This window comes from Ipomoea triloba, chromosome 5 (assembly GCF_003576645.1).
Source record: "Ipomoea triloba cultivar NCNSP0323 chromosome 5, ASM357664v1".
In the NCBI taxonomy this organism is placed as follows: Eukaryota; Viridiplantae; Streptophyta; class Magnoliopsida; order Solanales; family Convolvulaceae; genus Ipomoea; species Ipomoea triloba.
Window position 1 is genome coordinate 2,459,400 of NC_044920.1, and position 14,363 is coordinate 2,473,762.

The 14,363-nt window shown below is 37.0% G+C and overlaps 2 protein-coding genes across 3 annotated transcripts; one reads left to right on the forward strand and one right to left on the reverse strand.

The window, feature by feature from the left end:
* Window positions 1-1,874: 1,874 nt before the first annotated feature.
* On the forward strand, window positions 1,875-4,570 carry LOC116019350 (7-deoxyloganetic acid glucosyltransferase-like). The gene is made up of 3 exons (XM_031259523.1): window positions 1,875-2,527; window positions 2,823-3,046; window positions 3,833-4,570. Exons 1-3 carry the CDS (start codon window positions 2,041-2,043, stop codon window positions 4,541-4,543), a joined length of 1,422 nt encoding a protein of 473 aa, XP_031115383.1. The 5' UTR covers window positions 1,875-2,040; the 3' UTR covers window positions 4,544-4,570.
* Window positions 4,571-9,152: 4,582 nt separating this feature from the next.
* On the reverse strand, window positions 9,153-11,692 carry LOC116019040. Of its 2 annotated transcripts, none has more exons than XM_031259108.1 (5): window positions 11,355-11,692; window positions 10,969-11,235; window positions 10,498-10,876; window positions 9,914-10,024; window positions 9,153-9,825 (listed from the first exon to the last, which is right to left on the reverse strand). In XM_031259108.1, exons 1-5 carry the CDS (start codon window positions 11,643-11,645, stop codon window positions 9,722-9,724), a joined length of 1,152 nt encoding a protein of 383 aa, XP_031114968.1. In that variant the 5' UTR covers window positions 11,646-11,692; the 3' UTR covers window positions 9,153-9,721. The 2 variants fall into 2 exon arrangements, with proteins under 2 accessions (XP_031114968.1, XP_031114967.1); XM_031259107.1 differs by having other exon boundaries at window positions 10,498-10,882.
* Window positions 11,693-14,363: the final 2,671 nt, after the last annotated feature.

Here is a 14,363-nt window from a genome sequence, read left to right on the forward strand (position 1 = left end):
CAGCATTGAATTTGTGCAAGTAATGTATACTCATTTTTCTGACACTATTTATGTTTGCAACTCATACAACAAAGACACCAGATTTAAATCCAATATTTTTTTTGAGTGATACTGACTCTGTTACAATAACATTATGATAACACTCTGACCAACTTAGTTCTGTCTTGTGACCCTAGCCGGCAGATGGCCATAAAATAAGAAGTAAGCCCTTCTAGGTTGTCCAAATTAAAAAAAAAAAAAAAAAAAAAAAAAAAAAAAAAGCTAATAAATCATTGCTATAAGTCAAACTTATAACCTTTTAATAAACAGACTGACCAACTTTATTGGGATTGTTCTCACATCCCATACATTTTAATATACCTTTGGTCTTAACCAAAAATTTAAATTTTATAAAGTGAGTCAATAAAACACCATCTTTTTTGTCTGAAGGTTTACACAATCGGACCAATCCATGCATGCCTCAAGGCCAGACTGCAACTCAAACAAGCATCCTCTAACCGCCTCTGGCAAGAAGACAAATCCTGCATGGCATGGCTGGATTCTCAAAAGCCAAAATCAGTTATATCTACGTGAGCTTTGGAAGCATTTCTGTGATTACTAGGCATCAATTGATGAAATTTTGGTATGGTAGTTAATAGTGGGCAGAAATAATTCTTATGGGTGATGAGGCCTGATTTGGTTGCAGCAAAAGATATATGGGGAAAGCCCAATTCCATTGGAGTTGGAAGAGGGCCCAATTCCTAGAAGTATTTTTTTTTTTTTGAAAACATTTATTTTTGTTGAGTAATATACATACTCTCATTTTTTACTCCATTTCTTACTTTCAGCTTAGGGTGTGTTTGGAAAGCAGAAAAATGACTTCTGAAAAATATTTTCCAAAAAATAAGTCATTTTTCGGAAAATGATTTCATTTTCAGGTGTTTAGATGTATTCTGGAAAACTGTATTTGTGTGTTTGGTTCATTTTCTAGAAAATGGATAGGAAAATTGGTAGAATTATATAATTAAACATTTTAATTAATTTTAAAATATAAAAAAATTATTATACTATTAAAGTTATGTTATTTAAAAAAAAAAAGGGGCTACAGGTTTCCGCCGGAAACCAGTTTTCCATTATGGCCAGTGGTCCATTTGGGACCATTTCCGGTCACTAGCCATGGTTCCACAAGTTTTGCGCGTATAACTCATTTCCGGAAAATTTTCTGGAAGTTGTTTTCCGGAAAATTGGCACCATTTTCCTTGGTCAACGGAAATTGTTTTCCGTTGACCACATTTTCCAAGCACTCCCAAACAAAAGAAACCCGGAAAATGATTTCCAGAAATCATTTTCCGGGTTTCCAAACACACCCTAAAGTGTCATATTCTGATTCATCTAGAAACATTGGTGCGCTACAACTTCTATTATTTATCTTCTATAAATCTAATCATGACATATGGCGAGAGCTTTACTCCATCGGAGTACATTATCATTATTGTTGTTTAAAATCAAATCCGTCTCGAGTACAAGAATCATTTCACGGACTCAGAGTCTCATACCGCTCTTTTTTAAAAGTGAAAAATAATTGCTCAATTCGTCCTATTTTATTTGCCTGATTCGACTAACCAGACTTGACTGAAATTATTTGTTATATAATTTAATTTTTTATAATATTAAATTTAATATTAGTATATAAACTTTATACATTTTGAAATTATATTAAAATTACTATTAAATAAAAAAAATTAAATTTAAAAATTATTAACAAAAAAAAAAAGTAAATGAAAAAAGAATTGGTTTGAGTCGTGAATGAATAGTAAACCGGACGGAGGACAGAATGACAGATGGAGTATATTAATACTGGACACACAATATAGCATAAAGTATAGTGTCTATAACCGGCTTTGTTTCTTTATTGGGACTTTTTAGTAAATGCAAATGGATCCGCCGGCCGGCCGGCAGCTTTGACTTATAATTTTTCAAGAATCGAGTGATTAAAAAAAAAACACAAAGGTTGAGGAGTGAGGACGAATTAGTTGCAGATCGAGGTTAATTGAATTCTTAATGGAGTTTTCCGGCCACATACTCATCGTCCCTTTCCCATTACAGGGCCATATCAACTCAATGCTCAACCTCGCACACCTCTTAGATCTTTCCAACTTCCATGTCACTTTCCTTCTCACCGCCGACACTCACGCTCGCCTGCTAGCTCACTCCGACGTCGATTCCGGCCGGTTCAGCCCTCGTTTCCGCCTCCATACCTTCCCCGCCGGCATCCATGGGGACCGCACGGGTTCCCAGGAAGAGCTCGCAGAGATGTTTTATTCCCTGGTTAAAATCGGCGAGCCGTTCTTGAGGGAACTCATTGCCCGGACTGGAGATTCCGGGCCGCCGTTCACTTGTTTGATCTCCGATTTGCTTGAAATCTCTCTGAATATCAGTCGAGATTTGGGTTTGCCGGTTTACTATTTCCGTACAATCGGCGCTTCCGCCTTGTGGGCTTACTTCTCCGTCCCCGATCTCATCCAAGCCAACGAGCTGCCAATCAAAGGTTATTACTTGCTGCAAATATTTTCTCTCCTTTTAACTTTCTTGAAATCTTCAAGAAAGGAATGTGCACATTATATCACGGACCAGGTCTAGCTTGCATTTAGATTTTGTATTTATAGTTGACACATTGCAACAGTTTCTGTACGTGTACGCAACTATTATGTTAGGTTAGTAATTATAAGTTATTTGTTTATATGTATAGAAACTATTAACTATAATAGGGTTTACAATACAATATGAATCTTGATTCATGGTATAATAATTGGAAGCTAATTGGGATGAAAATGGAAATGCAGAGAATGGGATGGACTCGCTGGTGACAAAGGTGAAGGGCATGGAGGGGTTCCTGAGGGCAAGAGACCTTCCAAGTTTGTGTAGGGCAGATGAGATGACAGGGCCAGTGTTCAAGCTTGTCTGCACTCAACCCCAACTTGTCCATCAACTTCATGCCATCATTCTCAACACCTTTGAAGGCCTCGAAGGTCCAATCCTATCCCATATTAGAGCCAAATATCCAAAGGTATGTTCAAACAAATAATCATTCTATACATTTTTTTTAGTACTCAGGTTTTCAAAAAAAAAAAAAAGTAAACCTCACATTATGACCTTAGCAATAAAAGACCACAGTAAATAAATTAGTGGCATTGTTGACCGATTCAAACGAAGAAAGTCAATAAATTCATCCTACTAAGAGTCAAACTTATAAGTTATATAATATTGTGGTTACCGAGTCAATAGTCTGACTAACTTTACTATGATTGTCCTCATTATTCTATACATTTTGATACTACCTTTGGTCTTAACTCAAATTATACTATGGACCATTGTTCACCTTATAATGTAGACCATTGATAAATGTTCATTTTTAGTATACTAAATGTTCATTTTTAATTCAGACCATTGTTCCCGTTGTAATATAAACTATTGATAAATGTTTATTTTTAGTATATTGAAAGTTTTTTTTTCTAATTATATACCAAAAAAGAACCTTCAATATACTAAAAATGAAGAGTTCTGAACTCTTAATCTCTATTCTCTAACTTTTACTCCCTAATGTGACAAGAGATGATAAGTTACATTCACTGTGTAGGTCCCAATGAAATGTCAAAATAAAAAATTTGAGTCTGGGAGTAAAAATAGAGAGTAGAACTTGAGAATTCGAATAGTATTTTTCAAAAATGAACTTTCAATATATTATAAATGAACCTTATACAATTGGGTCCACCTTGTAAGCTGGATTATGGTAAAACTAAAAGGGTAAACTTTATAATATCTGTCAATAAAACACCATCTTTTTTGTCCCAAGGTTTACACAATCGGACCACTCCATGCCAGTCTCAAGGCCAGACTGCAACTCAAACAAGCCTCCTCCAATAGCCTTTTGCAAGAAGACAGATCTTGCATCGCATGGCTGGATTCTCAAGAACCAAAATCAGTGATCTACGTGAGCTTTGGAAGCATTTCTGTGATTACCAGACAACAATTGATGGAATTTTGGTATGGTCTAGTTAATAGTGGGAAGAAATTCTTATGGGTTATGAGGCCTGATTTGGTTGTAGCAAAAGATGGGGAAACCCCAATTCCTTTGGAGCTTGAAGAGGGCACAAAAGCAAATGGGTACATGGTAGGTTGGGCCCCACAAGAAGAGGTGCTGGAACACCCTGCAGTTGGGGGATTCTTAACGCACTGTGGATGGAACTCGACGCTGGAGAGTATAGTAGCCGGTGTGCCTATGATTTGCTGGCCGTTCTTCGCGGATCAGCAGACGAATAGTCGGTTTGTGGGAGAGGTGTGGAAGGTTGGGTTGGACATGAAAGATGTGTGTGACAGAAGTAGTGTGGAGAATATGATCAGAGAGTTGATGGATAAGAGAAAAGGAGAGTTGTTGAAGAGGGTTGAAGATATGGGTAAGTTGGCAAAAGAAGCCATCACTGAAGGAGGATCATCTTACTGTAATTTGGATTGTTTGATTCAAGATATCATTAAGCTTAATGTGTCAGTGAGGAAGACAATTTAAAGCAAATAAATGCACTTCATTTCATGACATCTGATTTTTTTTTTAATACTATTGACTCTTGTAACAATGTAGTATTTGTTCATACATACTTTCTCAATCTACTGAAACACAACGAACCAATGCCCTTATTGGGAATTGAATTTGTGACCTCTCACTTGATCTTTTAAATAAAAGAATTAGGGAATGAAGAACAAACAACAATGAATTAAAATATATTATAATATTCAAGGAAATGTAGTTTGTTTAATGCTAAGAAATGAGAATAGGATTTACTATCATATGTGTTGAGAGGCAGTGAAAATTTCTATTATCAAGCACACTCCATCAGATTTGTGGAAATATTAAAATTGATATGCATATATTTTAGAATATATGTAATGAGTGATACTAAATTTATTCTCTAAGAGATTATAGGAGTAAGAAGAATAATTCAGGATTTTTTACATGGTATTAAAGCATGGCTCTAAATCCCTAGTTCTTATCGTCCCTCACCAAATATCTCCAACAACTATGTCTAAACCTGATGAGATCCTTCAATTCCTGTAGGTTTCTCACCTTCAGATGATTCATCCAATTCTTCACATCCTCCTCACTAGACTGTCACAATCACATGTCATAAACTCAACGGCCACAACTACCTTAAATGGTCCAACTCAACAGCCAAAGGGCAAAGGGAAAGACAAATATTTCACTGGTGAAATCGGTAAGCCTAAAGAAACTACCTATCGCCAATGGAAATCCAAAAACCATATGGTAATGTCTTTGTTAATCAACTACATGCTTTCTGTGATTGGAGAAAATTTTCTCCTCTATTGTACAACGAAAGAAATTTGGGATTGAGCTCGTGACACCTATTCCACTTCTGAAAATACTTTAGAACTGTTTGAAACCAAGCTCTTGGAGTTAAAGCAAGGGGACTCTAGTATCACGCAATATTACAACAACATAACAAGGCACTGGCTACCTTGATATGTTTAACGTATACTCTTGGAAGTGTACTGCTAATTCTACACTTCACAAGAATATTGTTGAGCAAAAGAGAACCTTCAGTCGACAGTTTGGAGGTGTTCAAAATATCCCTCAAGAGGTGCACTATATGCGACAGTTGCATGGCATAGACGGCCGTTCGGGACAAATTAGTGATGATTGGGGTGTGAAGATTGCAAATTACATTGACTCGTGGGATGATCCACATAATCACCCTATTTAGAACATTAGGGTTAGACGGGATTTTTTAAATATGGCAGACACCTGGCTTATATCCAATATGTGGCCTCCCTAGACCGAAAGAAAATCAATAGACTAAAAGAAAATCAATAGACTACTCTTACTAGGAGAAACGTGTAACCAGTTTAGATTGCTCATAATGGCCTAGGAGAGAAACCGTGTAACTACTCTTACTAGGAGAAACGTAAACGTGTAACGCGTAACTTTAGGAGAATGGCCTAGGAGAATGGCCTAGGAGAAACGTAAACGTGTAACGCGTAACTTTAGGAGAATGGCCTAGGAGAATCGAGTCGAGTTTAGGAGAATGGCCCCAAACGTGTAACTTTAGGAGAATGGCCTAGGAGAATCGAGTCGAGTTTAGGAGAATGGCCCCAAACGTGTAACTAACGTAACTTTCTTCTGAGGCTTGAACCCACCACCACCCGTATAAAGGGAAGGGTTTGATGCCACTGGACCACAAGGTATAAACGTGTAACTTTGTAGTTACTAATAAATTAATATTCTGGCCAATTTGGCTCAAGTTGCCCCCATTATTTTATACACTTTTGATATTGCCTCTGGTCAAATTATACTATGAATCATGGGCCATATTGTAATGTGGACCATTAATAAATGTTCATTTAATAAACTAAAAATGCATATTCAATGTATTGAAAATAAACTTTCAGTTATACTATAAATGAACCTAATGTAACCCAATGGGGTAGTTCAAGTGGCAAGTGAGCTCTCTTTGTGAGGAAGAATTTCGGGAGAACTCGGGTTCAACTCATCAGCTCCTTCCCGGAGCGAATGCGGCTGGACCCAAGTCAAAGGCTAAATTTTATAAAGCGACTCAATAAAACACCGAGTTAATTCCATTTTTTGTCCTAGATTTATAGGTGACAATCCACTTTTAGTACGTCTTTTTTTTTTTTATTTTGGTCCTATTATTATTGTGGCATTAGCAAATTTAGTCCTTCAATAACAAAATCGTTGAAATATCGTTAAATACAAAGACATTTCAATCTTTTTTATACAAAGTATGTTGAACTTGTATATTTTTATGTTTATTTTTTTTGAAAATATTCATAATTAAAGACGAAAATGTTCTTATATTTAACGATATTTAAACTGATTTGTTGATAAAGGACCAAAAATGGTCATGTCATAATAATAGAAGAACCAAAAGTGAATGTTCTAATTTAAAAAAAAAAAAAAAAAAAAAAAAAAAAAAACCCTAAAAGTGAATTGTCACCTATGAATCTAGGATCAAAAATGGAATTAACTCTAAAACACCATATTGTTTGTCTCCAGGTTTACACAATCGGACCAATCCATGCTTGTCTCAAGGCCAAACTGCAACTCAAGCATGTCTCCTCCAACATCTTCTAGCAAGAACACAGATCCTTCATGAAATGGCTGGATTCTCAAGAACCAAAATCAGTGATCTACATGAGCTTTGTAAGCATTTCTGTGATTACCAGGCATCAATTGATGGAATTTTTGTATGGTCTGGTTAACACTTAAAGTGGGAAGAAATTCTTGTAGGTGATAAGACCTAATTTGGTTGCAGCAAAAGATGAGGAAAGCCCAATTCCTTTTGAGCTGGAAGAGGGTACAAAGGCAAATGGGTACATGGTAGGTTGGGCACCAAAAGAAGTGTTGGAACACCCCGCGATAGGAGGATTCTTAACACACTGCGGATGGAACTCGACACTAGAAAGTATAGTGACTGGTTGCCTATTTAAATCTCTGACCTTTAATCTTATATGAAACACTATAGACACGGATTTCCACCATTTATCCATTAGAGTCTTTTAAAATTAATTGCAAAAATTTTTTAATTTCTTAACTAGCTAGGTAAAAAATTAAATATTTGGCCCTTTAAAATTTGAGGCCCTGTATTGTTAGGTAACTTGTGTAGCCCAAAATCCGACCCTGCATTTAACTTAAGAAAGGTCAAGGATTTGAATATTTTTACACCTTCTATGAGACGTGTGATTTATATAATGTATTTTCTGTTTAAATCATTTTATCAAAATAATTATGTTTCGTATTTTGTTATGAATATTTTTTATAAAGTTTTGATTTATGTCGCTATCCAACTATATTTATGGATATGCTTCCTATGATGATGATGATGAAGAATTGGATCTAATTTGATCATTGTATTTTATATGTAGGGATTTGGATCATTAAATGAATGATAATGTTAGCCACCGAACACCTGCACGTCTATACTCAACATCCAAACATAATTCAAAGTAATATACTAAAAGCAATACAATCATTTCTTTTTTCCTTTTTAATGTATTATAATATCATATAATACTGTTGAAAAATCTTAAAATATAAAAGTATTCTACTAATTCTCCAATGTCTATATTAATCCCTTTTTTTAACAAAGATGGTTGCATAATTTATAGCATTATTGTCGCCATCATTATGACAAATATTCCAAAGCCATGTCAGTATGAGTTCGCTCCACCGCCATTTCAAACCATGTCCTTTCCAATTCAACTAACTTTTAAATTCTCAATAAAGTTAAACAAATACAAATAATTAAAAGGAAAATGATAAGTGTAGTTCTTTTTTTGAAACCATAAGTGTAGTTCTAAATAATATAATTCCCGTTTCAAATTTAAATTTTTAGGTCACGAAAGAAAAGCAATGGAATTTGAATCTCCGTATCTTCGTTGAAGACTTTAAAGTAATCAGACGAATAAACTAAGTTAACCCCACAATTATAATATTTGTTAGAATCAGGGTAGTAAACGAGTCGAGTCGACGTCAATAAATAATAGGTGTGCTCCCTAGAAAATTGAAGCTCGAACTCAGTTCGGTTACGGAACGAGCCGACTCGAGCTCGAAGTTGATCGAGTTTGAGCCGAATTTTGACCAAGCGGATCGCAAGCTGCTCGACTGGTTTATATATATATGGCTCGCAAGTGACTCGACGAGCCACGAGCCTAAAATATTTGCACTCCAGCTTAACTCTATTGCAAAACAAGCCAGCTCAAGCCGAGCTTTGACCGAACGACTCACGAGCTACTTGGTTCATTTACGCCCCTAATTATAATTTGACAAATATTTGACATTTTTGGAAAAAAAAAAATACTTGTAATCCAGAGTATATTTAGTGTTTTCATTTTAATTTGTGTTTTGGTTGGCATGACTTAGACTACAAACTTCTTTTTGTACTCCATATTTTATATTGTTAGAAACATGGTAACATGGTATTATCCGGTCAGTAGACCAACTAGGTTTGAATAGTTTAATGTTGTCCAGTTGTCCCTTTCCAGAACTAGTATGCCGTCTGGCCTTTAATGCTCAACCCAAGAAGACGCAGAGAGAGATAGAGAGAGAGACTTTAAAGGCAGAAGTGAGGGTTTGGTAAAGGCAATTAAACAAACACACAGAAGAAACATGTACATATTCAATGCTTCTTCTGATCTGCAGAAGAGATTATAGAAGAAACTAAATAACACACCCAATTTCTTATTTTACATTAATGAACCATAACACTATGTTGTCTGCTTGTCTTGTCTGCAGAGATCCCACCACCCAAAATCATCTTAACACCAGATATTTATGCTAATAATAATAATTAAAACTTTATTTAACAAAAAGAAAAATAAATCAAATCCCATCTTCTTCTTCTACCTTCTAACTAGTAACTATCCTTCTGCAAACATTTCAGAATATGTTTCTGAAACCTTAAGAAAAAACAAAGAAATAATAATAATAATAATAACACTTATTGCTTCTTCTTCTTCTTCTTCTTCCTGGGGCCTTAACTTTTGAAAAGCTGGAGTTGAACCCACTTGATTTTCTTTTTGGTTTTTGGTTTTTGCAAAACTATTATTGGACTTACCTAACAACTACCCTTCTCCTAAGCTCCTTTCCTAAGCTCAAAAAACACCATTTTTTTATATGAAACCCTGAGATAATCCTTTAAGAAACTCTGCAATGTCAATAAGTCCATTCCTGGGGCAGACATACTTCATGGCGTTCTTGCCGGAAATTCATCCGCTGCTGGGCTAACACTGCAGCATTCCTTCTTGCAATCAACATTTCTGGATAAAAAATCAAAGTTCTTCACAGTTAGCTCTCCATAAACATGACTGGACTAAAAGGTGGAAGTAAAGTTGTGTTAAGACTTACCATAATCTGAAACAAAAACACCATTTAGCCGAGGTTGAACTGCGCCATTGATGTCCTCAATGTTGTTCTTGTGCAGACCATGAACAAGCTTAGCAGTAGGGTTACAGCATCCTGTGTTTTCAAGAAACAAGATATCTCAGGTCACATCGAACATTGGGGTAAAAATCTGGGTTTTTGAAACAGGAGAATCTCATTGGGTTTCGAGTTTGAACCAAAGAGAAGCTAAGAAGATGGGGTGGATACTGGAGAATCAGATTTCAGAGGGAGTGGGGACCCAGAAAGAGACAAATAAGCTCGATTTTACACCTAAAGATTGAGACTTTTTTTCTTTTTTATCGATATTTGCAGTGGGTGAGAGAAGACTACTACGTTTCAAACAGTAAAAAGAAAAGAAAAAGGGTCAAAATTAAAGCAGGCTCTTTTGCTTTATCTGCTGTAACAAGAGCTTTATCAGAGCTACTGAGTTTGAAAACATTGACTCGGCCTAACCCGTCGAGTTTAACGTCCATGACTCGGATAGAAATTTATATATACAAAATTTTGGGAAATTTGAAACGAAACAAAATAATAGAATGTTTGAATACCTGTTCTGTTCCCAGAATCTATGGGTTTATTGTTATTGCCATATTTTCTTGGGAGAAAAACACCGGTGCCGGAACGCTCCTTTTTCATTCCGAAGGCGCCGGAGCCACAGCAAGCGGCGGCGGAACCACCGAAAGGCATAGCAGGCCGACCGGACTGAAAATGCAGGGAGCGCAAGGCGGCTGCGTGGCCGGCGCCGCCGCCGCCCACCAACGGCCTGCCGTACCTTCCATTCTCCACAAACGGCACAGCGCCGCCAAGCACGGCGGTGCGAGAGGCGCGAGCCTGGAAGAGCGGCGGTGGTTCAATGTAGCATCCGTTGTCCCACATAGCGCCGCCGCAGCCCTGCTGCTGCTTCACCATTTGAGCCCCAACCGGTTTCTGTAACTGTCAAAATTAGGTTTAATTAATTAAAAATCTGTAAAAATTGGGAGCAGAAATGGCGGTAAAAGCAGCGCCGGAAAATGGCTTACCCTAGCATTTTGCACGGCGGCGTGAGGCGGAAGCGGAGCGAATGTTCGAGTCCCCGGAAGCTCATCTCCGGCCCTCATTTTCAGCCTCGCAACCTGACCGGCGGCGGCCTGAAGTATCAGATCCCAGGCGTCGCTCTTCGCTGCAAGCGGCGTAGTCGGAGAGGATATCTGAGATGACCCGTTCGGTGAACCCGACCCGGCACTCATACCCGACCAGCTCCCCACTCGGGCCAGAGTCGATTGGGGCGACCCACACAGAAGCCAACTCTTCATAATTTCAACCAAAAACCATAAACTCAGTACACACTCAAAAAAATTAAAATTAAAACAAAAAATTTAAAAAATATAAAAAAATTCATACATAAATGCAATGCAAAATATAGTACCTCAAAGTGATTTTGAGCAGGGGAGGTGGACTTGCGAGTTTCATCGAGAGAGGACCGAGTTAAGCGGCGAGTCAACTCAGCGAGGAACTCCTCCTCGTCGCTCTCCGTTCCGGTAGACGCGGCCGGCGAAGAGCAGAGATCGTACGGGAACTCCGCCGGGAAGCAGAGGTCAGGGTCGAGCTTCGTCGTCTTCACCGCGGTTTTCTCAAAGGTACCGGCGTAACCGGCGAGAATATCGTCGGCGGTGAAAAACTCCGGCGGCAACAAGAACTCCGGTTCTTTAACAGCCATCTCTGAGAGTGAGAGAGAGAGAGAGAGAGAAGATTTGCAGAGTGTTGTGTTGTGAAGAAGAAGATAGGCGGTGGGGGTAATAAAGGAGAAGGGGAGTGAGTTTTTTTTTTTTTTTTGCCAGAGGGTGTGGGGCCCAAAGGAAGGGAGGGAAAAGCGGGAAGGTGGGCCCAGGCGGAGTTTTGACGAAGTGGCGTAGTGGGAGGGATGACTGGATGTTCTTTGAGGCGGACAGGGTGGCATTTTTTAAGGATTCCCTCTTTTTTTTTTCTTTTCCTTTTTTGTCATTTTTTATTTTTCATTTTTGAAATTTTAAACATGAGGAAAACTTTTTCGGAATTTTCTTTAAAGTATTTATGCGTAAATAATTTATATGAAATTTTTAATTTTAAATTCATCATTGTAATAGTTGTTGGTTATTTGTCAACAAAGTTTGGGATTCAAATATAGACAGTTACGACTCTTGTTCACTAGTAGACAACTAGTGGTTATTCATCAATGGAAATAGTCATCAACTATCCAACAATGGTTAGTGGTTGTTTTTTAAAACATTTCAATTTAAATAAAATAAAATAAAAAATTATATACTTAGGATTCAAGTTCGTATTAAAATGTCATGTGTTAGCCTAGTTAGCGCTACATTATAAGTAACATGTTGAATACATCACATTATGGCCTAATTGTACTAATTTGCTAGTTTATGGTACCTCATCGATTTTATTTTTTTCAATTAAAAAGTTTAATTGCACTATCCACAAAACTTAATAAATCAATTTGAAACTTTTTTCTAATTTAATTTTTTTTCATATAGGCAAAACAAAAAGTTTCAATCGATATTATATAAATCTATATAATTAAGGCCAGTAAGATCCATAAACGGTAAAGAGTTTATGTCATTGGATAAATATAGTCAACAAAATCGCAACCTATATAGTCAACACATTAATGTTATTTATCATGAATTTTTTAACTATACAAGTCCAATTTCGACCAAAAAAATTATTGAATTGCATCAATCTTATTATAATATTATAATTTTGAGTCAGGAATCATGATTATCACCTTCTTCCCTAATTTGTTGGGCAACCATCAAATAACCACTTATCAACATAATAATTCATTGAAGCTAAGTTTTATTTATCAATTATAAATAACTCAAAGGACTTGTATATTCAAAATAATATAGTGACACCAAAAATGATTAGTATACTTTTTAACAAAATTATCACTCTTGTCATATACTCTTATTTCTGTAATGGGCTTTTTGGTTCACGGAATAGGTAGGGAATGGCATAGCATTCCCAGTAATAACCTATTCCGTTGTTTGGTTCGCATTTGTATTCTATTACCAGGGCCCCCCTGGTATTAACCTATTCCTGACCTCTCAGGAATAGGTATTTTATTTTATTTCCATTTTTACCCTTTTTGGTAACAAGATTTTCCTGACAGATTATTAAAAAATTATTATCATTATTAACGATCCAAGCTCAAAGCGTGAGCAATAGAAGGGAAAGGAACCGATGAACAGTCAATACAGTCAGACTTAGATAGGGCTTCCCTAGCCAATACATGAGCAACCCCGTTCGCGGACCGTTTAACAAACAGAAAGCTTAAATTAGAGAAATCTCTTGCTAAGTTTTTAATATCATAAATTAAAAGGTCAAAAGATGAAATAGGTTCATGATCTTCATTGATGCCATTGATGACCTGTAAGCAATCACTTTCGAGAAGGACATTGTGATTTGTGAAGCTGCATGGACATAGTAGCCACCTCGCCGCCCTTAGTGGGAAAACCTAATTAGAGTACACAGCAACGGTTGTAGATTTTTGGCAAAATGGATTTCAAGAATCATGCTCCGTCGCAGCTCACGGGGGAGGCAGAAGCGCAGCTCCAAGAAGGCATCAACCTGGTGCTGTCTCGATGCTCGATTGGCCTCTCTGTAGATGGCCGTCGCAAACGAGTGGGGCGGCCGCGGATCTCATCAGAAATCCCAAGAGCTGTCTGAACGCATCTTCTCATTCTTCACTCAATCCAAAATTGCGTAAGCAAGGAGCAGACCAAAGCCAACATTAATTATAAACACAACACCTTACCTCTGAGTCTGAAAACAGCATCCACATCTGCTTAGGATAAACGCATCACATTATTAGGACTCTTGAATATCTAATTAGTTGTTGCAGGAAGACTCCTTGAAACAAGGGCATTTATGTCTTTTAAATATATATTCCATTTCTATTCCTTCCGCAAACCAAACGCTAGAATACAATTCCCAAGTCTATTCCTTCCGCGAACCAAACGCTGGAATACAATTCATATTCTATTCCTTACCTATTCCATTCCTTATGGAATAGTATTCCTATTCCCTTAAAATTCATTCCGTGAACCAAACGTGCTGTAAATGATAGAAAGAAAATGAAAGAAGAAAAAAAGAGTTAATATCTTATTTGTTAAGTCAATCAATATCACAAGAGAATAATGTGGAGTATATAACTAATAAGTACTAATTTTACTATTATTTGCTCCCCAAATGTTGAATCCCTCATCCCAATGGCTTCTCACACCCTCGCCCGACAAAGTATTTGGGAGGATGTAAATCATGATAACTCAATTGAACACATAGGCTATACATTTGCTTACTACGCACACCGAAAGTGAAGTTTAGACAGACTTGAAGTACTATTATATCAAGTGTTGATGCTAGCTAACTAAAATTTAGGTAC

Bases quoted from the DNA above. Each gene is read 5' to 3' on its own strand.
- LOC116019350 (XM_031259523.1), top strand. From the start codon at position 2,041: ATGGAGTTTTCCGGCCACATACTCATCGTCCCTTTCCCATTACAGGGC. The intron at 2,528-2,822 runs GTTATTACTTGC...ATGGAAATGCAG, and splicing joins CAACGAGCTGCCAATCAAAG to AGAATGGGATGGACTCGCTG. The intron at 3,047-3,832 runs GTATGTTCAAAC...TTTTGTCCCAAG, and splicing joins TTAGAGCCAAATATCCAAAG to GTTTACACAATCGGACCACT.
- LOC116019040 (XM_031259107.1), bottom strand. From the start codon at position 11,645: ATGGCTGTTAAAGAACCGGAGTTCTTGTTGCCGCCGGAGTTTTTCACC. The intron at 11,236-11,354 runs GTACTATATTTT...GAAATTATGAAG, and splicing joins CTGCTCAAAATCACTTTGAG to AGTTGGCTTCTGTGTGGGTC. The intron at 9,826-9,913 runs GTAAGTCTTAAC...TTTTTTATCCAG, and splicing joins TGTTTTTGTTTCAGATTATG to AAATGTTGATTGCAAGAAGG.